Consider the following 25,774-nt stretch of genomic DNA (forward strand, 5'->3'; position numbering starts at 1 on the left):
ATTTGTATGTATAATTGAACGTAATACTATATACGAATGTGTAAATGTCTGCACGTGCGTAAAAGCATATATACAGACAGAAAAAATCGCACTAAAATATATGTATATATATTATTCGAATGCACATTATGCGTTTCTTGTTTATCAAATTAGTGGCCTACAATATATGTTTACGATTGCATGCTTACCCATACTTTTATTGTGACACAAGAGTAAAACAGTACATAAATCGGTTAACTAAAAATAGGACACGCTAAAAGTGCGAAACGTGTGTTCTAGTAAGATTCTAAAGTATTCGAATTCGAGAAATGATGTTTGAAAAAATGAGTAAACTGTATACTTTATACGAAACGTCAGAAGCAATGTTTCAACGCGTACTATGTCACAGCCTATACGTTATTTCTTCTATGTACAATTTTAATTTTTATCCGTGAATCGCATGGAATGAATTAACTCACATCTTTAGTGGTATAGTAATCGATAATTGTCTGATAAAATTATTTGGTACCTAAGAATACTGTAGGATATAATTCCGAGAGCTTTCTTGATATCGATTTTGTTTACTTTCCTTTTGAATTTCTTTCATTAATCCGTCTACATGATTTTCATTCGCAGCCTTCTCCATTCTAAACGCTACTGAAGATTTTCCGGATTACTAAGAGGCTTATAACCCTGGAATTAAACAATTTTTCGATTACTTCGTGAAATTAAAGAATGTATATGCGTTATAAATAAAAGGGAAAGCAAATTTGTAAGTGAGACGAAGTGCAATAAAAAGCGTAGACATGAAGAGGAAAAAAATCAGGCAAAATGTTTGAACCAGTATGAAAGTGCACGACAAAAGACATGTACGAAACTGATAATATAATTTTCTAGCAAATTGTTGAGAACTCGATTATAAGAGCGAGTCAAATTCAAGCTAATAACGTATATGAGTAATGAGAAACGAGAATGAGAAAATGTTACGGTCAGCGTCGCATAAAATATTTGTAATTTCTTCTGTTTCGTATAAGAGAAGAAATTATCATTGAATCCAATGAACATCTTGTCGAATAAGAGGAATTGTTACAATGATTTCTTGCAATGTGCGTTTTAATCTGTCGCTAGCGATCAAAGTCTATGTAGTTTGCACAATCTGTACTTGTTAGTGATTCATGCTGCCATAATAGGGCTGGCGTACACTTATCCGTTTGCTTCCTGGTCTTATAGCGTTATTAAACGAATCTCGTAACCGTTCTCTGAATGTTTTGTATTCTATCTCCGGATTATTCTGGCCAAAGTCGAAGTCAGCGACTTCCACTGTAAACCTTGCTCTACTTTGTATATAATACGCAATGCCAAATATAATTAGTACCATTGCGGCTAGTGAGCAAGAAACGGGCACCACAATCACTGATAATTGCGGTTTTGTTACCACTGCAAAATACATTTGACAAAGATAATCAAAATAGTTAACTTTCATTTCATAATAGATGAAGATTAATATTATTATCGTCATTATTAATACTTATAATGCGTCGTACCTTTATAAATGTTTATCGTCAAGGGATAAATTTGTTTGCTGACATCATTATTTAAAACAATTAATATTGTATATACACTAGGTTCCAAGAAATAATGGATGATGGAAAAGTTACAAGAAGAGATGTGAACTCCATTGTCGCACGTTTCATTCCCGGTAATATTATATTTTCCTCTATGAAATTGAAGGCACTTATTGAAAGGCCCTGAACCCTTACACGTTACATTCAGTGATAGCATAGCCCACGGTTGAATCCAATTTGTACCCTCTACTGTTATATTCATTATAGGTGCTACAATTAATCACAAATATTACATTACAGTATATTGTATCGAAAACATTATTATATACCGTGTAATTATGTGATACTTTACTCACCACGAATGTCCAGTTTCTTTACAAAGTGCCCGTACGTTTTATTAGGATCTGGAGGAATTATCGAAGAGTTGGAACAGATGTAAGGTAAAGAAACATTGTTCGTAGTGGAAATGCTAGTGTTCAATGCATCGTCTTGAGGTGCTACTGTTACCGTGGAAGTTAACATTGCTTTTACAGTCGCATTGTTACTAGGCACAGTAGTAGTTGCCACTTCCTCCACTGTAACATTATATGTTGTAATATTTGGCACAGTTACATTAGGTTGAACAGTTGTTATTATTGGCGAAGTAGTTGTTGTAGGTGGAACGGTTGTAGTTGGTAAATCGTGCGACGCGATCACTAGTGCTTCTATCGTGTGAGATGTATCGGGAGTTGTGAAATTGTAAAGAAAACTTAAATCGTTAGTTTGACCAAAATATTTGCAGTCTATAAACCAATAAATTGATACTGTCGTGGCTTTCATAAGATAGTCCATATCCCCTGGTCTTATGTTTATCGTCACATTCGCTTCAGATGCTGAGGAAACATACGTATCCAGTGATGTTTTATTGCGTTGTAAAACTTCAATCTCTCCATTAAGAAATTCTATGAAAAGACAACGAGCTGAAGTAACTTGTAAGAGCAAAAGAATTAAATAAAGAATTATCCAAAAAAAAAAATGTACAACTTACGAGTAACGTAAAATTTAATAAGAGCGCTAGTGACTTCCTGGCAATGAAATAACATATATTCGCAAACGATTACTTTAACTTCGTATACTCCAACTGTATAATTTTCAGGTGCTATAGTTAAATTCCAGTATGTCGTTGTATTTGACGTATATTCTGTCTGAAGATTAAAATTGTGACATTAGAAACATTGATACGTATCTCGCTATATCATCAAGATAAAACTTCTGTTATAGTTCTATTATAAAACATTAAAATTAGCATTTAATGCACTCTAAAAATATACATTTATAAAAATACTATATCAGCAATAACAGCATCTAGAAAAACATGTTAATGACCCACAATTTCTTGCGCAAACATAACAACCGTACCATTACAATAATTATCGTACAATTTAGTAACTGATTTTGATAACGTGCAAGATAAAAGAGATATCAACCTCGTACACATGTGGAGTTAATGCGTTATCGCTCCAGGCATACTTAAATGATCCTGACGGTCTTCTGTCATTGTCGAAGAGGTCGGCTTTAAATGTAATGGTCCCACCTAATACCACAGGACCATCGTGGGACAATGTAACGTATTCGACAGCATTAACTACAACAGAAACAAAAAGTTAATACTGTACGTGTTTGAAGCTTGTCAAAATGTAGAACAGATAACAACAACACGAAGTAATGTCACGCAGAAAAACGATTACACATAATACGAGGATACCTTGATAAGTGGACAAAATATACCAAATGAGACCCCACGAAAAATGCACTATCTGCATTCTGTACATCGATAAAAGTGGTCACATTTATTTACGAAAGGGCTCGACGAGTATATTTTCCAATCGATCTGCAATTAAATACGTATCATCATGATGTCTCTGACCATAACACCATTTCAGTATGCACTAATGATTGCCAACTGCATCGCATTACACGCATTCTTTTCAACAATTCGTCAAACTATGCCAGACGACAAACAGAACAAATAACAGAGGTAGATTGGTAAATAGAGAAGAATGGAATCATTTAAGAACAGTTTTTCGTACTCTACTGTTTTTATCCTGTATCATATGATAAAAGTAATACAATTTTAATAAATCTCTTTCGAATAAGTTCTCTAGATTAAATAACCAGCGCAGCTAAGGAAACCCATGCTCGTTCGAATAAAGAAATAGCATTTCTTCAATCTAGAATTAGAGGAGAATCATTTTCACTTATCTTCACGATTTGTTTATCATTACATCGGTTCAGATTATCATTCAGCTCTTCGATTGGCCAAATGTTTCAATGTACGTACCAGGAATACGTGGTTAATTGAAATATCGTTCGATCATTTCCTTTTGATTTACATTTTAATAGCGAGGATGCATATGCATGCGATGTTTTATAAGAATTGCTAAGAATTTATTTAAGAAATGTGGTTGTTTTTAATTTCGAAGATATATCGCAAAATCGTTGTTTGAGACTGTATCCCTTAACGCATTTGCGAAACTCGCATCGATGTTAAATATGATACTTAAAGGCATTCATTTGGAAACTTTGGTCGTTGTTTATAGTAACAAAGTTCCATCGAGATGTGGCGCGACAAAAGAGATCCAAAGACTTCTTTCTGTTCGAGGTCTGCGTCAAGCTTCGACCAGCTGTGAAAATGTTAGTGTCTTCGACGAGCAATTGAAAGAGGTTTTCAAATTTAAAAACACCAACGTTAGCACTTGGATTATCGAGGTTAGTGATGTTTAGTTTTATTTAATATCTGAACGCGTAGCGATCGATCTTAAGTAAATATTATTTCTACGATCTATTTCTTCTTTTTTTTTTTTCTAATAATTGTATTTGAAAAGTAGGTTCTACATTTTTGGTTACCTTTGAAATTTGTTATATTTCGTTTTTACGAAACAATCTGTACCAAAGATAAATAAGTAAATATTATGTTTAGTTCAGTTATATTTATTTTTCAATGTAACGTACCAGTCTTTTGTTAACAACATCGGTTTTCCATAGATATAACCTATTTTGCTTAACCAATGTGTAGCTGTGTAGTTTGAAACTTGTATAATTTGCTAATTTATTTAATGAACGCGTAAATCGTGACTCTTTTTGAAAGATGCCACGAATCACTTAAAAAGACCACTTGATATTCCTCTTATGAAATTTACAGCTACTAAAATACTTTTTGTACATGTAATTGTTCATCCACTTAGCACTGGTTGATAGGAAGTATGTACCTATATAAAAAAATAACCAGATCTAAATTTTGCAAGTGGGCGTAAACATTAACACTTATCAAGCTTACTGACTGACAATATGTATGATATGTATACTAAAATCACTGTGTAATGTCATAACATTTTATGGATTTTAGAACAAAGCTCGTACTTTGTGTACCCAATACTATGAAAGTACCAAAAAAGGCAGACAACAAGTTTTACGAACTCTGGCATCTAAATATGCAGTTCAACATGACGCTATATGTGCCATAGCAGAGAAATTGGTTTCTACAGAGGTTTGTGTATATTTTCTTATAATATATGAAAAGAAAATACTTATATTTGTTTAATATCGAACTGTTATTAATTATAGTGATATGAAAACTGTGGTGGTGTATAAAGAATAATTACGATTGTATCAGTTTGCTTTTTCGTTTCAGTCTGACAATGAGAGACGAATAATTTCTTATGAGCGAAATTTGAAAGGTGTTCTTACACCGGAATATCAATGGCTGTTTGTTATAATTGGAAGACTTGAGAATGGTGTTAAGTTTCTTGTCGATTTGAGGACAGATGTTTTAGTAAGTAATATAAAATGATACTTAAATTTACATTTCTGACTCTACTCTAATTATGAGTGTGTTATTAAATTTTTTATAAATATTTTTACCAGGAATTAATATTGGAAACTAAAGACACAGATGAGAATATTATAATACAGCAATTAAATATTACTCTACGCGATTTGTTGCTACTATGGTTCTCAGTAGGATTTTTACATTTAGAAAGAATAACATGGCAAAGTGCGTGTGACATTCTACAAAAGGTAATATATCTAATTATTTTAACATTCTGTACTTGCTATTTATTAGTAAAAAAGTAATAAGATTTCAGAGTATGAAGCAATACATCCCATAAGAAATTGGTTAGATTTGAAGCAACGAGTTGGACCATACAGAAGATGCTATATTTTTACACATCCATCTATGCCACGAGAACCTCTTGTTGTTCTACATACAGCATTATGTGACATTATACCAGGTACATTATTTCGATGTACAATATTTTATAAGATTTAAGTGCAACAATACAATAAGTAATATGTATTATGTACTGTTGTGCAGGCAGTGTAAATGGTATTGAGGAAGCAAAGGTCAGAATTCTCGGTGGTCCTAAAAAAGAAATAACATTTCTAGAAGAGGATAAGTGCAAAATAAAGTCTGCAATATTTTATTCCATAACTTCTACGCAGACAGGATTACAGGTAAACAAATAAATAATAATTATAGTATTATTTATAAAGTAAGCAAAGTATTTATTTATTTATCTCACTTTCCTAGGGTATTGAACTTGGTAATTACCTGATAAAAGAAGTAGCAAAGAGAGTGATATCCGAGTTTCCTATGATACATGAATTGTCTACCTTATCACCAATACCAAATTTTAGAACTTGGCTTTTAGAGAAAGCAAGGCAAGGTAATCACGATTTACTCGAATTTAAAAAATTTAAAAACAACAAAAAAATAGTATACTGTTACAATAAATATATTATAGACATACGTAACATCTTTACAAACGAAGAATATGAATCTATACAAAATGTTTTGAAGACAAATAACGTTGTTTTGGGACTAAAGAATATTTTTAATAATTCGTTATGGACTCGTGACAGTGAAGTATGCGAGGTCTTAAAAAAACCATTACTGCGATCATGTGCATGGTATCTGTATCGGGAAAAGAGACGAAACTATGCTTTAAATAGTGTTGGTAAGCTGATTGTTGTAAATTAATTCTGACGATAGTATAAAAAGGCGAATAATAACTTAACAATTTGATATACTACAGCAAACTTCCATCTTCGAAATGGAGCTGTTATGTGGAGAATAAATTGGTTGGCTGATCCTTCACCTCGTGGTGTTGGTAATAGCTGTGGAATTATGGTAAATTATAGGTAAACAATTTAATCTTCAGTTATAATGTATACTTCTATTTTAAATATTTAATATGCCTTACATTTAATTAAATATTCGTTTCAACAGATACTACCTGGACAAATGTGAAAAAAACAGTGAAAATTACATTGAAAATTATTCCATAAACGCTTCTGAAAATGTAATTGACCTTGCTACGCAACACGAAAAAATTATGAAACCAATTTTACAAGTATAATAAGCCATAAAATGGTTTCCGATGATTATTTTTCATTGGAACTACAAAAACGGTAAGACTATATAATGCAGGGAAAGATATTTCGAGTGACGGTACAGTTGTATATAAAATAGAAATGGAATTGAGTCATATATAATTTCAATAGCAATGTATAATATATGTACATATTGAAAAAAGATGAAAGTTCAAAAAACAAAGTCTAGTGTACTTGAAAATATATATGTGTATGATCGATACAAAGAGCCAAATATTATGAAAATTGTTTTTCAATAGAACTTCAATTCATGTTTATTATTCTGGTTAATTATTTTATGTTATACGGTGTTGTTAGAAAATTTAAAAATAAAATACGTTTAAACTCAAAAAGTTTATTTATTTGTATATAATTTTTAAGCTTGTGCCGTTTTTTATCTCTGAAATGTAAATTTCATTTTACACTTACAAATTTCTAACTAATATATACAATAAGGTTAAACTTATTGAAATTCACCGTTTATCAAAAATTAACATCTATTAAAAAACAATTGAAATGACATCGAAGCCTTGTAAATCATAGTCTTAAACAAGGCGATCTTTATTATGCTATGTGTTAAATTGAATGTACTCCTTTACATCCAAAAAAGAGAAAGGCATTTGTTACATTCAAAACTTTATATATTAATATATTTCATAAATTTTAACAAATAACGAATTCAAATCAATCCACATTAACGCTTATAAAATATAAGTTCGTTTTCTAAAAAATAATTCGCAATCTTTATCGTAAATAGTAAATGATCACGTATATACAGAATTTATGAAAATATTGCATTTTTGACTTGCCTAAATGTCAAAACTTTGTTTAGTATTACAATTTCTTGTTATTTTTATTATGTACATTGACATGATTCTAATCATCTCCATAGTGTTATTAAAAAATACAACATTCTACACATAAGCACCTAATAAACATTTAAAATATACACTATTGTATATCAAAATTATCAATATCACATCAATATTGAATAGATTAGACTCATTTCCACTTCTAACAGAGTCAACAATTAAAGAACTTCATATCATTACTCTTCAAATTTTATGTTTTTATTAAAGATTATTAAATTTGTTCATTTATACAATAGCTGTTTCCTGTCCAGCTTAAAGACAGTACAATGGTCTGCAAGCAGATCTGCAACACACAGGCACAAATTTCCAATTACGAAAATATTTATAAACTATTCCCTGGATAAAGTTTAAAAAAAAAGTAATTTAAAAAAATGGCATATCCAATAGGTACCTGTAGTTAAGGCTGGGTTTGGTGAAAGTTTGTGGGAAGATGAGGTCTACTTTCTAGTTTTGTATAATCCAAATGAAATTCCTTTGCTACTTTTCTCCAACTTTGCGCATCGAAATAATAATAAGTACCACGTTCATACGTTGATGTTTTCTCTACGAGTCCCAATCCTGGTGCTTGTGTTATCCAAACCTTTTCTTCCATATGATATCGCCACTCCCTACTATATCTTCGTAATTATATAAAAACACGTGTATTACAAAAAGTTCACTGTAATATCCAACAGGGAAACTTAGTAAGAAATATGCTTACAACTCCGCTGCCGCTGCTAATTGCAATACATCCCCAACATTTGTATAAAACATATAAAATAGTAGATCATCCTTATAACGATTTAATTTAACCGGCGCTAGCTTGTCTCTGAAATAAGCATAATATAAGTTTAAGAGCTATAAAAGGTAGTTTACAATGTGATAAAAATCGAGGTAATAAAATGAGGCACCTGATAGCGGCATTAATAAGATATTCTGGCGGTACGTGAAAATCGATGTCCTGAGGTCGACACGGTGTTTCTGCCCAAGGTCCGCCAAAATTTTGATAAAGACTCTCTGGCGAATTAAGATTTAATCCTAACGCAGTTAAATCTTGACCTAACGCCAAAGATACTAAATTCGGATCTGTTTCAGCTGCCCTAATAAATGTCAGTAAACCAACTATTCCAAATTGGTCTTTTACCATACTAGCTGGTATATTAGTCACCTTGCCTAGAAAAGATAATAAAAGTTGTACGAGGTATAAAAAGATGGCGTACATACAGCTTTAGATAGTAGATTCATTCTCTTAATTATGAAAATAATTATATTAAATTGGAACAGTTGATACCATCGGGAGATGTTTGTATGCCTCTTTTAGATGTCTGAGATTTTTCAGACCCAGGTGCTCTATTTGCCTGCAATACATCTTGTCCAATTTCAGGTCCAAGTCCAACAGGTATGTTTTTATCTCCAGAAACGCTACCACCCGGCGATGGCCCTTCTCTGTTTTGCGTTCCTGGTAGTGCTGGAAAATCTTCCGAACTCATTGTAAATTCACTTGATTCAGACGTTGGTTGTTTTACCATTCCAACTAAAAATCAATAAATATATTTATTTAAAAAATTGTACCATTCATGTGGATGCTTTCACTTGTTATAGATATATTACATTTATTGGAAAACTAATATTATTATGTTAATACAAACCATAAGGTTGTTTCCCTGGCATAGGACTAGGTTGCGGCATAGAATCACCCTGTCCTCTGTTTGTTAATGAAGGAAACTCAGACAGATCCAACAATGGAGGAGTACTTGTATCTCCACCTCCTCCACTGCCAAAAACAGAGTGAAAATTATTGATTTGAGATCCGTAATTACGACTTTGAGGTATTCCAAAAGTGCCCATGCTACCCATTGGATTCGAGGTTCTATAAATTTTCATTAACATATTCATTTTCCTTTTAAAGAGAATTACCATACAACAAGTATACAGAAAAATATACGATATCATAACGAATACTACTATAACACGACTGTCATAACGAATACATAGAAAATAAATTTTCTAACTACTCGGAGTGGGGAAACTAACCCAAGAGCAGGCATCGTACGTCTATCTGTAAAAGCTCTCTGCCCAAACAGTCCTCTGCTGCCCATAGGAGAGAGCTGCTGTTGTTGAGGTTGATGACTACTTTGTCCACCTCCTGCTCCTGATGCTCCAGGGTAAACGTTAGTAACTACTACCGCAGAGTTAGCTGAACTGGAAGTGCTTGCGGATGAGCCTGAGAACATGCCCGAGGTAGGTGTAACATGACCCATAAGGGTCGACGAATTTAAGCCCCCCCCACCACCCGTGCGCGATGTAAGGCTTGCGTTCGCAATACTGCGTGGTGGCTGCTCAAAGTTCAGGTTGGCCATAGCCTGGTGGCTTCACTACAAAGTACCTGCTAGGGCACACCAACACACTTTTATGTCAATTACCACAATCACTTGTTTTTTATCGTATCACTTCTAAGTTGTTCAATTTCATGGAATTGAGGAAAATCCATGACAACAAACGCCTAGTAGCAACCTGTAACGATGAGGTAAAGAGAACAATTTTTTAACACTGCTCGTAATTTATCAGTTTTCCTATCGTTAAGCTTGTTTTCATTCTTAAATCTCAACTGTAACTTATTTAATTGCTTTACCTCTTTATCACAGCACCACAGCAATGGTCATATCAAAATCGAAGACAGGAAATGAGAATGGACCTATTGGCAATTGAAGAATTTATTTTCATAAAGATCGCTATCCAAGTATAAAATATTTGTTTACTATTCAATTCGCTTATATCAACAGCTCGTTATACATTATATTATACTACAGCGTTAAAGAGAATCCGTACTATTTTCAATTTTTATATATGTACACAGTGAATTAATTCTTTACATTCTATGAGCACACGATTCCCCCGATACGAATCGTTTTTATCAAGATTGATTTTGTCAGAAACTACAATGCTTCTGATAGTATCGAATCAGTTGCAAAGTAACAAGACTTTTACATAGCGTAATACATGGTGTTCCAAAACTTACAATTGCTAAGCTGTACACATTTTTTCATAGATACTTATAAGTTAATCTAAACATCGTTTCTCAAGTATTTCCTTTTCGTACACAGGCCTTTTGACGGAAGAAAAGAATTAATACGATACAACAGACCACAGTCTATGGTAACAACTTGTTATTCCAACCATTCCAGAAACTGACAATTTAATAACAGAACGAAAATAGTTTGGTAATCTCTGCTCCGGGGGATTTGTGCCAGTGCCTTAAGATTACGATTACTCTTTATTATACTAACACAGAAGACTTCGACAATTCTCGGAGGGAAACACTGAACGGAAACAGTCGGTGATTTTGACATTGTAAAGATAGAAATCAGAACAAGCACAAAGAAAGCAAAAGGTTATAACAACTATATGATCAAAATATTGAGGGAAAAATGGATCAAATTTGATTACCTATATTATCGTGCCCGTGTGTAAGTTAGCGCACAAAATAATCCGTCGAATTCATAATAAACAAAGTAAATCAGCGTAAAAAAAACACAAAAACGTCGATGTTGACTCGGGATCAGTGTAATAGGGGCAATGTTTTTTTTTCACTAATCACCGTCCCACGTGAGGCGAGGATTTTCACGTAAACGATCCGCTGGGAAAGATCAAACTCTCGTGCACATTGCGATATTTTCAACAAATAGACGTCTGTTTTCTCGCACAGTTTCACAAACTTAAACAATACTAGAGACACAAATTTCTGCCGTTAGAACCATTTCTACGATGCCAGTCAAATCAGACACCGAAATAACAATCGAACAGAGACTAAAAGTTCGTTCAAACTCGAACATTTATTCTGCATACGCAACGATAATACATGTCATTAATTTTACCACCAAAATTATTCTAATTATTTAACAAATACGTATTTCAATCGTGAATTTGACTAGCGAATTGTTTATCACAGTCTCTGGGAAGCATACTTTAAAAGTACATTGCACGTACTTGGAAAAAATAATTATCATCTTCGATATAATCAAGCGAAATGGAAAGTAAATTTGTCGATCTTATTAATTAAAGACGTCGAGAGAATATCTTGAACTATTCGTTTGTAAGTTTCACAGGTTTTTTTCGTGATTGATGTTAGCGTCGTAAAAAAATGTACAAAGTAAATCTCAGGTAATCTCGGATTTCTGTATGGTAACCCAATCAACTGTTCAGGATCATAGGGATTAACCGTAATACGGTTAAATAAATAATTAATTGATACATTGACAATTTACGTATGTATGTAATTAATCATACAAATGGAAAATATTTAATATTTTATATAATTGCAGCGTTAAAAGCGAGTACCTGTTATTTTGCTATAAGTATAACGTACGCGATTGCTGAAGAAAGATGAGACTTTATTAAATGAAAGAAATTAAGGTATATACTCATATTCATCGTGAATGAAACGAAAAAAATAAACGATTACATTTCAGACACGTGGTATATAATACAAAGTATATTTTTGGAAAATTTAATAGACATTTGGTATCCATTTCTTTTCTGATATTTAAGCTTGCTTTTTTTCTTATTATATAGATACTTTTCTCTCTATCTCTCTCTCTTTCCATTTACTGTTATTTTATATAAATTGTAAAAATAGCTTGTCTCTTCTTTACTTATTTAAATACAATTAAAATTACTGTACAGCATTTGTTTTGTAACAAAATATGCGCTGGTACGTGTATACGATTCATCAATGCCTATTTTATCGTATTTTTATATACAAGTTCGAAACGAAGAATGTCTAATATGTAAAAGAACAGTTCGAAATTTTATTTAATTGTATTAAGAAAGATATGCAGAAATTTATGATAGTTTGGTACGTCGAGTTTCGAGTATAAAAATTTTCGTTTTATCGTTTACATTTCAAAATATCGTCTCTCTCTCTCGATACTGTATAAACATTATACCTACATACGTACACTGCTGGGTGTTATTAGAAGCATATGGTTCGTGGCTAAGTAAAAATTAAGTTTTTCTGATCGTGTTTTATAAAAGTTTTATATACAAGTGAGATTGAACAATAAACATTCTGAACAGGTTGCTTATCGGGATATTAACAAGACGAAAGATTATTTACCCGAGGGATTGAATAGAGGAAATAAAAATAGGTGTAATAAAGTGAAAAATGGCATTAATTAGAAGAGCAACTCATGCTGGTAGTTGGTACGCAGGCTCTGGTAAGTATTATTTAAACTATCGGTTCGATTTATTTATTATTCTGATCATTCGTATTTGTAACTTTTTGATAGTCATTCGTTATGTTCTCCACGATTTCCTATGGACTCGTTGTTGTGTACATCGTGACAGTTCCATAGGTGTTGATAAATAATCGCAACTCTGCACACCTGAAATCTGATTTTTTTTTTTTAATGAAAGTTACATGATATTATTTAAATTAATATTATCTGTAACATTTGTTAATAGTTACTTTTGCTACGAGACCAATTTTGTTGCATCTCAAGCAATTCCCAAGATAATGTACATTTTATTTGTTCTTCGATAGATTATGTGTGTAGAAATTTGTATTATCATTCGTTTGATTCTTTAATTTATGTTTAAGGAAAAAAAATTCATTCTTTTACATCCTTCGTACATCTATTATATGAGGTTATAATTTCTTGTTAAAATATTCACTTGTTCCGTTAAGATTACAATATTCTGTTGCATTAATTTCTATTTTGTCATTTCTGCATACAAGTATCTTGAAACTATTTAACGTATAATTATATCTATGTGTTTTGTTTAAATAAATAATATTACGTGGTATTTTAAAATACTCTACATTTGAATATTTTGTATACAGGTTTGGAGTTAAATAAGCAATTAGAAGGTTGGTTGAGTGCGGCAGACTTGTCACATGGACCTGCTAGGGGGATTATTGCCCCGTCAGTAATTAAAATGCATTAGAATAATTTCTGATTAGATAACGAAAAACTTTTATTCAAATACAAATAAAATTTCACAGACATGCAGGTTACAGCTATTGTGGAGCATGTGCTGGTTTTGCATACCGCCAGATTAGTCCTGTAGTTGTGTAAGTTTTTTTAAGGTGAAATGCTATATAATGTTGTACAAGTCGGTGTTTAGTAAGATAACGCAATGTGTGTGTCTCATTGAATTCAGTAAAATTATTTAAGTTCAGCATATATTCCTAATTTATATAGTATTTAATAATTGTACTTCTAAATTCTTATTTACGTCTTACATTCTGTGCAAATTTTGTAAGAACATAACTGACCAAACGGACTAATAGTTTATGGTTTATAATTACGTTTGTTTAATATTTTTCTTGCACTGTTGAATTGAATATAAAAACATGAGTTTGCATGTATTGTACCACTAAGGGCCAAGTATCCAGGTGTTTGAATCCAAGCGGATCATTGTGCCTAGAAAAACATATCTTTATATAATTTTATATTATTTTATACTATCAAAACTTTACAAAAAGTTAAATATTTCGATAATATATTTTGTTAATGTCCATACAAATATATTTTTAATTTACTACATTATTTTAGATTTTTACACATAAGACATTCTATATTTATATGTAAAGTTTATATTTATTACGCAACAAAATGATTTACTTTTTGTAAATTTATAATTCAATGTATTATCGATTGTAAATTATGTAATTATATGTTTGTGTACAAAAATAAAATAATTAGTTACGTTTATAAATTTTTATTTATTTATACTCTTTATATTCAGCTTAAACAAAAGATGAAATAACACGTAATATGTTATTATTATGTAGGCGCAGGATTTTTATTCTTGGCCCGTCTCATCATGTCAGATTAGCAGGCTGTGCACTTTCTTCTGCTTCAATTTATCAAACTCCATTATATGATCTACATATTGACCAGCAAGGTATACGTTATAATCGATGACGATCTTTTACTTTTCTTTCTTTTTAAATGTGATTTAATTAAGTTATTGATCCAAATTGCTATAAAAGACTAGTTCAAATGTAAGTTTCTGTGTGACAGTGTACAGAGAACTTGAAGAAACGAGACACTTTGAATGGATGGATTTAAATACAGATGAAGAAGAACATAGTATTGAAATGCAATTGCCATTTATTGCAAAAGTTATGGAAGGGTACATATACATATATACATATACGTTATTTATTTATAAATGTTATTTTAAAAAAATATTTATATATATATATATAGCTACTTCTCTTTCTATCATTAATTTACTATGAATTTCTAATTATAAATTTTATGCCAATATAGATTTAAAGATTCTTTCACGATAATTCCTATTCTGGTTGGTTCGCTAAGTCCAGAAAGAGAAGCGCTCTATGGAAGAATACTAGCACCATATATGGCCGATCCACAAACACTATTTATTATATCTTCGGATTTTTGTCATTGGGGACAGCGGTTTCGTTATACCTATTACGATAGATCATGTGGTCCTATTCATAGATCTATTCAAAATCTTGACAAAATGGTACATAAAATCAACATATAAAGTTCTTGTTTATTTTTTATATATTTCTTTTTCCCATTACTTATCACATGCAGTCTTGATTTATTTTATTTATACAAAAATCCATAGGGTATGGACATCATAGAAACGTTGAACCCAACAATGTTTACTGATTACCTTAAAAAATATGGTAATACAATATGTGGCCGACATCCTATTAGTATCCTTTTACAGGTAATGTGTGTATAAATTTTACAGGTAATATATTTTCTGACCTCTATATGTAAATAGCTGCTTAAAACATATTATATTTAATAATGCTTAATACATATATTTTCCAGTAAATTTCAATTAATTATAATAGTTTTGCAATAATGACTCGTGTAATATGATATCATTTTTAATGCTATAATTAATATTTTAACAGGCGATTCATAGTTTAAAAGGAAATACTAACGGCCAAAGAATGAACTTGAAGTTTCTTAAGTATGCTCAAAGCAATCAGTGCAATAACATGAATGATAGTTCTGTTAGTTATGCCAGTGCTTCCTTGGTCCTTGAGTGATAAAGTACATATATGTATATGCGTATATATGTATATATAAAGTATATGTACATACATATATATTTAATAACATTATTGTCAGTGAAAAAATTTACAAAAGGGAAGAAAATATTAAAAAGAACGGCAGTAATAATAATCTACTAATGATAAAGATGCAATAGCGCATCTATATTATGATTTTTTTGAACATTTTGTTTTAAATTTAAACAAAGGAAGAACACTCAACATCAAGCTACAACTGATTGTACTGTGTGGAGTTTCCTTAATTGTGTGAGGAAAAATATATTGATATTTGTAATGAATGTGATGAGTAGAAGTGTATTATTATCAAATTATTTGTTTCAAAACTGTTTCGGTTTATTACTTACAAGAAATAATCAGTACTTCCAAATTTTTATTCTGGAAGGAGCTTAAGTATTTCTTTGCTTTGATTAGTCCTACAGTTGCAGAAATGATATTATATAAAGTGCATTTTTTTATATACACTGAAAAGGCAGAAAGTTCAATCTATTGATGAAAAAGGGAAAGATTCAATCTATCAAAGTAAAACTATTTAAATATTAACACACATACACACACGCATACATACATACACGCGCACACACTTATCTGGAAAACTTTATTTAAATCTTAAAAATTAGAAAATTATTTTGTAACGTTTAACAGGTTTTCCTTTATTACTAGGACAATAAACATTAAGGAAGATAAAGAATAGAAAATACTTTGACACCGATTGCATTATTTATCTCAGGGATATGTATAAGTATAAAATAAAAAGAAATTAGAGCTAAAAAGCATCTCTTCTAGATCATTAGAATGAACAGTCTGCACTGGTCAATAATGTGCAACTTAATCGTGTCCTCTTTGAAACAAAGCAATGAAATGATCTCATATCCTTCCTATCCTATACTATCTTGTTATTCCTCATTAGTGTAAGAAATTATAAATAAATATTGTATTGTTACATTATCAGTGTGAAGAAGGATCACTGTGAAAAAAATATGTATACAATATATTAAACTATTATCGATATTCTTTTATTTTTAAAGAAGTGCTAATATGTTAGAATAAAACATTTTTTTTAATCAAATTGTATGTATAATCTATGAGACTCGTTTTGTAATAAAGTGAACTAACGTTTATTATGTTAGATATAATGTTATTTGTTATTCTCGATATGCATTTTTATGTGATGCTAACTGATCCTTTGCATGTTATTTCTCTTTATCTCTATACATTAAGCTAAGATTTACACTTGCGTGAAAAATAGGATCGATTCATATACATCTCCAAAGGAAAAAATGAACAGACATATACTTAAAAATTATATACAAACATATATTTAATTACAACGCTCGTAATCATTGAAAAACATGATTGAAATAATAATACGAGTTTTATCAAAATATTTTTGTATATTTACTTACTTTAAAAAAATAACACAAATTTTGCTAAGTTGAATCACATTTGTATTAACTTATTACATTTATTTCTATACTATACTGTTGATCTAATCCTATATAACAATCGGACATCAAATAAAAAGTTAAAGTTGATGGTCCTGAAAAAAGAAATAATTTTCGTTTAAGAATTAAGGAATCTTGATGCTATCTACAATAATACCAGTGTATGACGAAAACAAAGCAAATTTTACCTAATTCTGATGGTGCCGTGAATTGTAATTGATGACATTTACGTTGCTCATTTATTCCATATACACGTTTTAGTGCTAATAATTCATTGCGATCAATATTACCTAAAATTAAAAACCAAGCTTCATCTTTCCCCTTTTGAAACATAGGACAGTGTGCTTTCAAATTATTATTAGATTTATTCTTTCTTCTCATTCCAATATTTAGTATGTAATCTTGGTCTTTATGTACATCTATACAATCAGAACTCGCAAGTTTTAGCGATATAAGCTTCTCTTCTTTTTCTATTTCATCAATATTTTCTAAACTTAAATCAATGCACATTATCGGCATTTCTCTCATTACTTGATGTATCTAGAAAAATATTAAAATTATTAAATTAATATCGTATCACTCTACATATTCGAAAGTTCCGATTAAAACTGATAAATATTCAATTTGATGTATTTACCTGATACATTTGTTCTTCCTGAAATTCTTTACCAAGTACGCTTGCAAACAGGCTATATTTATTGTACATGATAAAACATAATTTTGGAAGATATGGTGAAAAATTTGAAAATAATTGCAGATGTTCCGAACTTATATGTGGCAATGTTGTAATTGCAGATTCATCAATCCAACGAGCTTGAATAATCATTTGAAGTAGATTTATTATTGTTAACGTACTTGATAACCATCCGTTCTCAGCGACTGCATCCACCATAGCCTGAAAGTGAAGATGTAAGAATATTAATTATAACATGCAACTAAAATGATATAATGTCCTTTTAATTATACATACTTGAATAATCCTAATCGACTGATCGAGAACTGATTTTAGGTCAGTAATATAATCTACACATGGTAAAGGCAGTCTTGAAAAATGTGCTTGAAGTAACAAAAATGCTTTTGTATGTGGAGAACTGTATGAATAGTTGTCTACTTGGTAACGACACATTTTGCTTAATTCCCTATTTAACAATTAAACATATTATAAGAATAATTAAGATTGTATAACATGTTCTTTCCTTTATTGTTAGAAATGGTACTTTACTCGTTCAATAACTCCTCATCGTGTCGTACTGGTAGTTCACTATATTCATGAGAATTGCATAAAATATGTAGACATTGTTCCAGTGCAAGAGAGTCCTGTAGCGATTGCTTAAACATCAGCATGGTATGATGTGATAAGTAATAGAACGATGCTATTTTACCCATTGGAAGTGGGTATAGAGTTTGTTCTTCCTAGAATCAATAAGAGTAATCGTAATTGTCTTATATACCAGGTAAGACGAGAATAGAACTTGAATTTCCTTTCTGCATACCTCATCGAAGTCAACACAGTGCGAGTCCATTAACACTTTTAATGTATCATTCACTAGAGAAGATAAATACTGGTTAATTGTGTGAGGTTCTAAAGCAGTTAGATCATAATATCTGGGATTCTTCATTAATCTCCTAAAGAAGTAGGTCCACGTTAAATAATCTAATAATTCTTGTTTGTTTTTAATTGTACTGGCGACAATTTCAGCGTTTATATGATCCGGCAAGACCGCCAGTAAACTTGATTCCACTGGAAATGGTTGATGTAGGAACTTCTTGTAGAAATTTTTTTTCAAATCATGTACAAAAACCACTGCCACTCCAGAATTATCGAACTGAGGTCTGCCAGCGCGACCCATCATTTGAAGTACGTCTGTAATCGGCATATCAACATAACGATGTTGTTTACCGTCATAATATTCTGTTCCTTTTATTACAACTAAGTGAGCAGGAAAATTTACTCCCCAAGCCAAGGTGGCTGTTGTAATCAACACCTAAAAATGATACTTTTCATTAAATATCTGAATACTTAGAAATTGTTTTTGGATAAATAAGTAATGGAACTTTGTTACTACTTTAAATAGATACCTGAATTTTATTATTGACAAACAGTTCTTCAACGATTTGTCTATCTCTTTCTTGAAGACCAGCATGATGAAGTCCGATTCCAAAAGCAAGCGTAAGTTTTAAATTCGAGTCTCGTATGTGATCTAAAATGCTATTCATTTCTTCGTCGAGCATATGTAGCCACTGTTTAGGATTATCCTCTGCTGCGAGGTATGCAATTAAATCTAACGCAGTTAAACGCGTCTGTCGTCGCGACGAAACAAACACTAAAGATGGACTAGATGGTGCGTGTTGTCTAATCGCTTGAAATGTTGGTCTGTTCATTGTAGCCATTCGAGGGCAATAATTCTTCCCTGGAAATCCGTTTATATGGATCTCCAATGGTACAGGCCGTACGGACGGACGAAAATTGTACAGACCCATCTCTCCGATACCAAGCCAATTGGCTAAATCCACTGCGTTGGCCAATGCTGTAGAAAGCCCAATGACTCTTAATTTCTTCAAAGTATGAGAGGAGATGAAATTAGTTCTTGAGATAATAACTTCTAACACAGGACCACGATCTTCCCCTAATAGATGAATCTCGTCTATAATGATAAGTGCAACATTTTTCACGTAAGTTCTCGTTTGCCAACTTCTGCTGATACCATCCCATTTCTCTGGCGTGGTCACTATAACGCTCGCGTTTCTTATCATCTTTATATCCGGCGATACATCTCCAGTTAACTCTACCACTCTCTTTCCCAGTTGCTCTTCGAGTCTGACTTTCCAATCTTTTATTCGTTCCCTGACCAAAGCTTTCAAGGGTGCAATATACACAATTTTTTGCATGGGATACTGTTTGAACACCCTAAACATAGCAATCTCCGCAGCGATCGTCTTTCCTGAACCAGTAGGAGCTCCTAGCAGAACATTATTATCTGTATGATACAAACAATGAAAGATTTGCGTCTGTATTGGATTAAAGTGAGAGAATTTATATAGATTTTCAAATGATGGCTCTTTCAATGCCTTTACCGGTAATGGTTCCAGTTCTAACAGATCGGTGTGCGGTGGGTATACTTCAGGTAAAATTAAATCATGAAATGTCAGAGGTAGCATATTTTCACAACCCAACCAGCGATCACTTGTTGCTCTTACTATGTATTGGCTAGGTAATGGTTCGTTCAGTGGTATAGTCATCACGAGTTCTTGTTCCAGATTGTTATAAACCATCTTTCTTGTCATAACGAAGTATTCATGGTGATAGATAAAATTAGTATCCGGATCTTCTATCCATATCCAAAACGGTTCTGAAGTTTTGCCATGAACTTTGTCGTTCCATTGAAATTGCGGATATATTTTCAAGTGTATCCTTAAAACTGTACGCGTGATAGGCTGTAAACTTGATTCCATTTCTAGAGCAGGCAGCTCTTCGCAACATTTCTTCACCAACGCTGCTACTTTCTGATTACGCAGTATATCTCCAATTTCTTTAACACTCATATCAATTAGTTTGTCGATTGTCAAATCGTATTGATCTATTTTATCAATTATTTCCGAGGGTAGACAAGAAAATTGACACAGTGGATTTACGTAACCCCACTGTTGCACTTCAAGCATTTTTGCTATCTCTAATAAACGACCAGTCATTATTGCATTGTTATACCCTAACATAATCTTGAACAACGCACGGCAAATACGACCCGCATTCTGCACGATATATGCTTGGTCTGACATCAACGAGAACACATTAACTTGACCATGCGATAAATACGTCTGCAGTAGAATATTCACTTTACCGTGAATGTTTTCCGCAGCATCGTGAACGGAGAGTTTACAATATTTTGTGACCAAATAATCCAATTCGTTCATCTCGTCGTCTCGCACTTTCAACTGCTCAAATTCCTGGGAACAAGATATCATAGCAAATATTTCCGCCTCGTTCATAATTGGTTTTACACGTTCATTGAAGATTTCAATGGTATCATATTTAAGATAAAAGTGACTCGCAATGCGACCTAGGTTTGTTGTACTCAGATCCCCGGTGCTTATATTATATCGGATCATTTTCGCTTTATCCAACTTCTTAGCCGCTTCGTCGATTAACTTCTTCCTTTCCCGTTCCAGATTCGGGTCCTCTGAAATCACTTGAAACGGAATCCCATAGACATGGTAGTTTAATTTCATTCGAACAAATAAGTAAGTATAACTCAGCCACTTTATAGCTTCCTCCACATTCGATATTGTTCCCAATGCTATCTCAGCGTTCAAATTATCAGCTAGATATTTAGTGAAATTGCTTTCGATAGGTATCTGATTTGTCAATAACGACAAGTAATGATATAATTTATTATGCGACGTAATGATGACAGCGTGACCAGTGTCATCGAATTGAGGCCTACCAGCACGACCAAAGATTTGCAGAACGTCTAATATGTCCAAGTCGATGAACGAACCATGTTTTGCGTCGTATATTTCTGTTCCTCTTATAATAACTGCATGTGCAGGTAAATTTACACCCCAAGCTAATGTCGAAGTGCATACTAATACTTTAATTAAACCTTCCGCGAAATATTTTTCGACCAGATTTCTCTCTGAACGCAATAGACCAGCATGATGCACCGATAATCCATTATTAAATAGTTCAGGTAAATGTTTGTTGCGTGACTTGGCAAATGCTTTGTTTATAAATTTCGTTTGACCTTCGGATGTAAATAATTTAAGCGTATCGTTCTTCATTGCCATCTCTTTCAGCGCATTCGCTACTCTAACAGTAGCATTTCGTGCATGTACGAATACCATCACTTGGTGTCCTTTGCGCACCATGTCTATTACATTATCGTAACACACGTGATCCATGTAATTCATTTCTTGCAATGGTGTTGTCGCTTTTACACCGATAAATGTTTGACTCAGGGGTACTGGTCGGAATCGATGATCAAAATAAAACAGTCCCACAGATGGATTTACCCTTAAAAAGGTAGCGACGTCTGTGTAATTTGGTAAAGTCGCAGAAAGTCCAACAATTCTGATCATGCTCTGCGAAGATTCCACTTGTCTTAGAGTTCGAGCAACTAATGCCTCCACCACGGGTCCTCTGTCACCGTGGAGCAAATGCACTTCATCGATAATTAACAACTTAACAATACTGGTGAGAGAAATATCTCCTGTACCTTTTCTGGTAACTACATCCCACTTTTCTGGTGTAGTAACGATCATTTGCGTTTGTTGAATTTCTGATTTGGTCAACTGCATATCCCCTGTTAATTCACGAACCGATATGCCAAGACACTGAAGTCTTTTGCCAAAATTTGCTGTCATTTCAGCTGCCAAAGCTTTCATCGGTGCTACATAAATTATTTTAAATTGATTCTTCATTAACTGACCATGCTCAATGTGTTGCTTCAGTTGATGTACCACAGTTAACATAGCGACATTAGTTTTTCCAGCACCCGTTGGTGCACAAATTAATAAATTTTCATTGGTATGATAAGCTGCATTAAATACTATGCTTTGTATCCTATTTAATGATGTGATACCACTAAATGCCATTTGTCCAATATCATCTAATGAAGATATCATAATAGGTTTGTAATCTACATTAATTTGTTGTGATTCTGGAATGGGAATGAAAACTTCTTCAAACATTTGCGTATCTTTTCTCACAACATCTTCTGGTAACATTATCTTCTGTTTTGATACATATCCAGTTGTATTTCTACTTGCCATATGGGAATCAAATACAAAGGGGTAAGCTTCTCGTGCGCTTCTCTCTGCGCCAACATTTCTATTAAATATGGGTGTATTCATTTCTATTAATGCTTCTTGCTTCTTTAAGCACAATTCAAGTGGTTCACAACCATTTTCTTCCGGCTCTGACTTTCCTTCTCGTTTATTTGAAATTTTACTTAATTTCTTTACTTCTTTTCGTATTTGTTTCATTAATTGTTTCTCTTTTTCCGACTGTACTATTACTTGACTAATTACGGGTCTTTGAACGCTAGATTGTTTTTGCATCTTTGGAAGAGAATTGGAAGCTATAATATCTTTCTTATATTGAATAATGTATTGTATGAATTCTAGAGATTCAGAACCTAAGAAATCATATAATTCGTTTTCTAAATTTCTAGAACTTAACTTACTAATTATCTCCTTTTCAAATTGTTCTAAAGTCATATGTGGAAAATCATATTTTGTATAATTTAGCATTAACATTTTCTTGTATACTGTTCTATCAAATCCAGTTTTTAAAAGTTTCGTAGTTTCATCTTTATATTTCATTGAGAACTTATCAGTACTCTGATTTATGTTTCCTAAAGACATATTACGAAGTGTTTCAGTGTCTGGCCACAATGCTCTTGCAGGTTTATACTCAAATTTTGGGTCAAATAAATTATTTTTGGAAATTTCAATATTGTCAACTTCTTCGTTTTCGTGCCTTATAACTGTTAAAATATCTTCGTTCAATTTTTCCCGAATTATTTTAATTACCTACAAGAAAGTATAAATAATTATACAGAATCTATATATAATTGTACAATGGAATTACATATACTCACTTCTAGTATTGTCTGAGCTTTCTCAAATGTCAGATTCGCCGCTTTTTCTTTTAAAATATGAAATTTCTTGGATGACAGTAACTCATCATCGATCAACAATTGTAGAGTGAACATTAAAAATTCATCTATGAGTTTAGAAGTACATTCTCCTAAAACAATAACAAAGTAAATACTCTTGATCTAATTGTCTTTAACTATTACATACCAAGTGCATCTGTAGCAATCTGACGTAGCTTATTAAGATGATGCATTGTGTCCTTGGGTATAAGTTTGCACAAATCATGCCAACCGAACTCTCTGTGTTGCATACAATATCAACATTATTTACTTGACAATATCATGCCATATACTAAGTCATCAAATTATTATAAATATTATATTACTATAAATTAATAGATATAAGAGATATAAGCTTTTCTCTTAGTACAAGAAAACTGTTCCATAATCTTTTACAAAAGCTTCTCAATCGTATTGTATATAACAAATTATAAGGTATGAAAGAAAAAAAATACCTTTTCAATTTGCTACATTGTTGTTCCTGTTGTTTCTTAAACAAATCATTCGGTTCTAAGTCAAGGGTGCTTTTTATACGACCCAGATTTGAAAACAGACGCAATGCTCTTGTAATTCTTGGTAATTCCGGCATTTTTCGTTAGATTAATGTACCTATCTGTAACATGTAATTCGCATTTATTATTTGAGAAGATAAAATATACATGCTAACAAGCTTGTTCCTTAGCAAATGTGTAACAAGTATAGAGTTCTTTCTGGAAATTAATAACTATACTTCATTAGTTTCAATAATGTATTCTTAATCGTACTCAGAAACTGCTACTTACGGCCGCTAACTTTCGATCAAAGATAAACGAGCGTATTTTAATTGTTTATCGACTTCGTAAACCGAGTGCCACCTATTGAAAATATCGCAGACGTTCGAAACTCGAAAGTTATCCAATTTTCATCATACTTTTAGTTATTTTCAATCGCACACCGCAAACCTGCTCAAATACAATTCAAATGTAATAAACCCAATATTTTCGTAATTTAAAAAATTACATCTAGTAACGAACAGAGTACGTATATATGTATATATATAAACTAGATCTCTTAAAAACAATTTTATATCAACATAACTGTATTTTTTCTCCGTTATTCAACGTAGATTTCTTTTTACAATATCCAATACAACTAAAATGATCTGCTTTCTTTTACCTAAGAAAAATATAACAATTACCCATGAAATATTCATGCATAAAAGTAAACATATTCAAAAATATTTCGCAACAGCGACAGAAATAAAAAATAAAAACAATTCATTATTTAACTAAATAAAAATCGAATCCATAATGAATATTCCAAGTAAACGTAACAGAAAGTTTCCTATCTAAGATGTTACGAGTCGATTAAGTCCAGAACCACAGAATCTTACATCATAGAGAGAAATTTAGGGGATCGTGAAAGTCCTGGTGACTCGCCAAGGTCGCCAACCGCGAAGTTAGTGCCATCTAGGGGAAAAGTGTAGAAAGATGAACACTAAGAGCGTCAGTCTACAGTGAGATCTCGTGCAGAGTAGAACTACATCCAGTTATACGTCTTAAATGTTAAATAGTCTTTTTTCAATCGTTGGCCATCCTGTCTTCGATCAATTTTCCCCACAGGACTGGCGAGATTTAAGTTCAGCCGCACGTACATGTTACTAGTGACTATTAAGTCCGTAGAGTATCGGTACTGAATTTACAGACTTCGTTGTTGCTTCATCGTGAAGGGATTTTTTATTATGCCTTGAAGTGTATACGAGGGATATACATTTCTTTCTGAGTTTTTACGCGCACAGACTTCGCCAGCACGTAATGCGACA

The 25,774-nt window shown here is 32.2% G+C and overlaps 5 protein-coding genes across 7 annotated transcripts; 2 read left to right on the forward strand and 3 right to left on the reverse strand.

Moving 5' to 3' along the window:
• Window positions 1–165: 165 nt before the first annotated feature.
• Window positions 166–3,412, reverse strand: LOC143427022 (uncharacterized). Its single transcript, XM_076900815.1, has 7 exons — window positions 3,289–3,412; window positions 3,011–3,168; window positions 2,572–2,728; window positions 1,901–2,485; window positions 1,524–1,814; window positions 1,181–1,416; window positions 166–672 (listed from the first exon to the last, which is right to left on the reverse strand). The coding sequence occupies exons 1-7, from the start codon at window positions 3,353–3,355 to the stop codon at window positions 634–636; spliced, it is 1,533 nt and encodes a 510-aa protein (XP_076756930.1). The 5' UTR covers window positions 3,356–3,412; the 3' UTR covers window positions 166–633.
• Window positions 3,413–4,064: 652 nt separating this feature from the next.
• LOC143427107 (malonyl-CoA decarboxylase, mitochondrial) lies at window positions 4,065–7,156 on the forward strand. Its single transcript, XM_076901008.1, has 10 exons — window positions 4,065–4,292; window positions 4,930–5,070; window positions 5,215–5,355; window positions 5,448–5,600; window positions 5,662–5,815; window positions 5,899–6,038; window positions 6,115–6,250; window positions 6,329–6,541; window positions 6,620–6,725; window positions 6,814–7,156. Exons 1-10 carry the CDS (start codon window positions 4,068–4,070, stop codon window positions 6,941–6,943), a joined length of 1,539 nt encoding a protein of 512 aa, XP_076757123.1. The 5' UTR covers window positions 4,065–4,067; the 3' UTR covers window positions 6,944–7,156.
• An 848-nt stretch (window positions 7,157–8,004) lies between these two features.
• On the reverse strand, window positions 8,005–11,396 carry Rga (CCR4-NOT transcription complex subunit regena). Of its 2 annotated transcripts, none has more exons than XM_076900727.1 (9): window positions 11,255–11,396; window positions 10,440–10,502; window positions 9,842–10,321; window positions 9,457–9,581; window positions 9,099–9,341; window positions 8,719–8,980; window positions 8,529–8,636; window positions 8,220–8,445; window positions 8,005–8,111 (listed from the first exon to the last, which is right to left on the reverse strand). In XM_076900727.1, exons 3-8 carry the CDS (start codon window positions 10,165–10,167, stop codon window positions 8,226–8,228), a joined length of 1,284 nt encoding a protein of 427 aa, XP_076756842.1. In that variant the 5' UTR covers window positions 10,168–10,321; window positions 10,440–10,502; window positions 11,255–11,396; the 3' UTR covers window positions 8,005–8,111; window positions 8,220–8,225. The 2 variants fall into 2 exon arrangements, with proteins under 2 accessions (XP_076756842.1, XP_076756841.1); XM_076900726.1 differs by having other exon boundaries at window positions 9,457–9,677.
• A 1,387-nt stretch (window positions 11,397–12,783) lies between these two features.
• LOC143427025 (protein MEMO1-like) lies at window positions 12,784–16,992 on the forward strand. Of its 2 annotated transcripts, none has more exons than XM_076900821.1 (8): window positions 12,784–13,023; window positions 13,650–13,731; window positions 13,812–13,880; window positions 14,604–14,716; window positions 14,836–14,947; window positions 15,088–15,307; window positions 15,416–15,520; window positions 15,714–16,992. In XM_076900821.1, the coding sequence occupies exons 1-8, from the start codon at window positions 12,972–12,974 to the stop codon at window positions 15,849–15,851; spliced, it is 891 nt and encodes a 296-aa protein (XP_076756936.1). In that variant the 5' UTR covers window positions 12,784–12,971; the 3' UTR covers window positions 15,852–16,992. The 2 variants fall into 2 exon arrangements, with proteins under 2 accessions (XP_076756936.1, XP_076756937.1); XM_076900822.1 differs by having other exon boundaries at window positions 15,416–15,544; window positions 15,714–15,840.
• A 248-nt stretch (window positions 16,993–17,240) lies between these two features.
• Window positions 17,241–24,578, reverse strand: Obe (activating signal cointegrator 1 complex subunit obelus). The gene is made up of 10 exons (XM_076902158.1): window positions 24,429–24,578; window positions 24,122–24,213; window positions 23,917–24,065; window positions 19,397–23,848; window positions 18,811–19,302; window positions 18,540–18,730; window positions 18,288–18,456; window positions 17,955–18,212; window positions 17,506–17,857; window positions 17,241–17,412 (listed from the first exon to the last, which is right to left on the reverse strand). The coding sequence occupies exons 1-10, from the start codon at window positions 24,560–24,562 to the stop codon at window positions 17,324–17,326; spliced, it is 6,378 nt and encodes a 2,125-aa protein (XP_076758273.1). The 5' UTR covers window positions 24,563–24,578; the 3' UTR covers window positions 17,241–17,323.
• Between the last annotated feature and the right edge of the window lie 1,196 nt (window positions 24,579–25,774).

The sequence above is a fragment of the Xylocopa sonorina genome, chromosome 9 (assembly GCF_050948175.1).
Source record: "Xylocopa sonorina isolate GNS202 chromosome 9, iyXylSono1_principal, whole genome shotgun sequence".
NCBI lineage: Eukaryota > Metazoa > Arthropoda > Insecta > Hymenoptera > Apidae > Xylocopa > Xylocopa sonorina.

Coding starts and splice junctions, on each gene's coding strand:
- LOC143427022 (XM_076900815.1), bottom strand. CDS start 3,355: ATGTACAGAATGCAGATAGTGCATTTTTCGTGGGGTCTCATTTGGTAT. Junction 1,815..1,900: donor AAAGAAACTGGACATTCGTG/GTGAGTAAAGTA, acceptor GATTAATTGTAG/CACCTATAATGAATATAACA. Junction 1,417..1,523: donor GACGATAAACATTTATAAAG/GTACGACGCATT, acceptor TGTATTTTGCAG/TGGTAACAAAACCGCAATTA.
- LOC143427025 (XM_076900821.1), top strand. CDS start 12,972: ATGGCATTAATTAGAAGAGCAACTCATGCTGGTAGTTGGTACGCAGGC. Junction 13,881..14,603: donor CAGATTAGTCCTGTAGTTGT/GTAAGTTTTTTT, acceptor ATTATTATGTAG/GCGCAGGATTTTTATTCTTG. Junction 15,521..15,713: donor CTATTAGTATCCTTTTACAG/GTAATGTGTGTA, acceptor ATATTTTAACAG/GCGATTCATAGTTTAAAAGG.
- Obe (XM_076902158.1), bottom strand. CDS start 24,562: ATGCCGGAATTACCAAGAATTACAAGAGCATTGCGTCTGTTTTCAAAT. Junction 23,849..23,916: donor AAGCTCAGACAATACTAGAA/GTGAGTATATGT, acceptor ACTTTCTTGTAG/GTAATTAAAATAATTCGGGA. Junction 19,303..19,396: donor TTGTCAATAATAAAATTCAG/GTATCTATTTAA, acceptor TATCATTTTTAG/GTGTTGATTACAACAGCCAC.
- LOC143427107 (XM_076901008.1), top strand. CDS start 4,068: ATGTTAAATATGATACTTAAAGGCATTCATTTGGAAACTTTGGTCGTT. Junction 4,293..4,929: donor TTAGCACTTGGATTATCGAG/GTTAGTGATGTT, acceptor TATGGATTTTAG/AACAAAGCTCGTACTTTGTG. Junction 6,251..6,328: donor TTTAGAGAAAGCAAGGCAAG/GTAATCACGATT, acceptor AATATATTATAG/ACATACGTAACATCTTTACA.
- Rga (XM_076900726.1), bottom strand. CDS start 10,167: ATGGCCAACCTGAACTTTGAGCAGCCACCACGCAGTATTGCGAACGCA. Junction 9,678..9,841: donor CGTACGATGCCTGCTCTTGG/GTTAGTTTCCCC, acceptor GAAAATTTATAG/AACCTCGAATCCAATGGGTA. Junction 8,446..8,528: donor TTAGCAGCGGCAGCGGAGTT/GTAAGCATATTT, acceptor ATAATTACGAAG/ATATAGTAGGGAGTGGCGAT.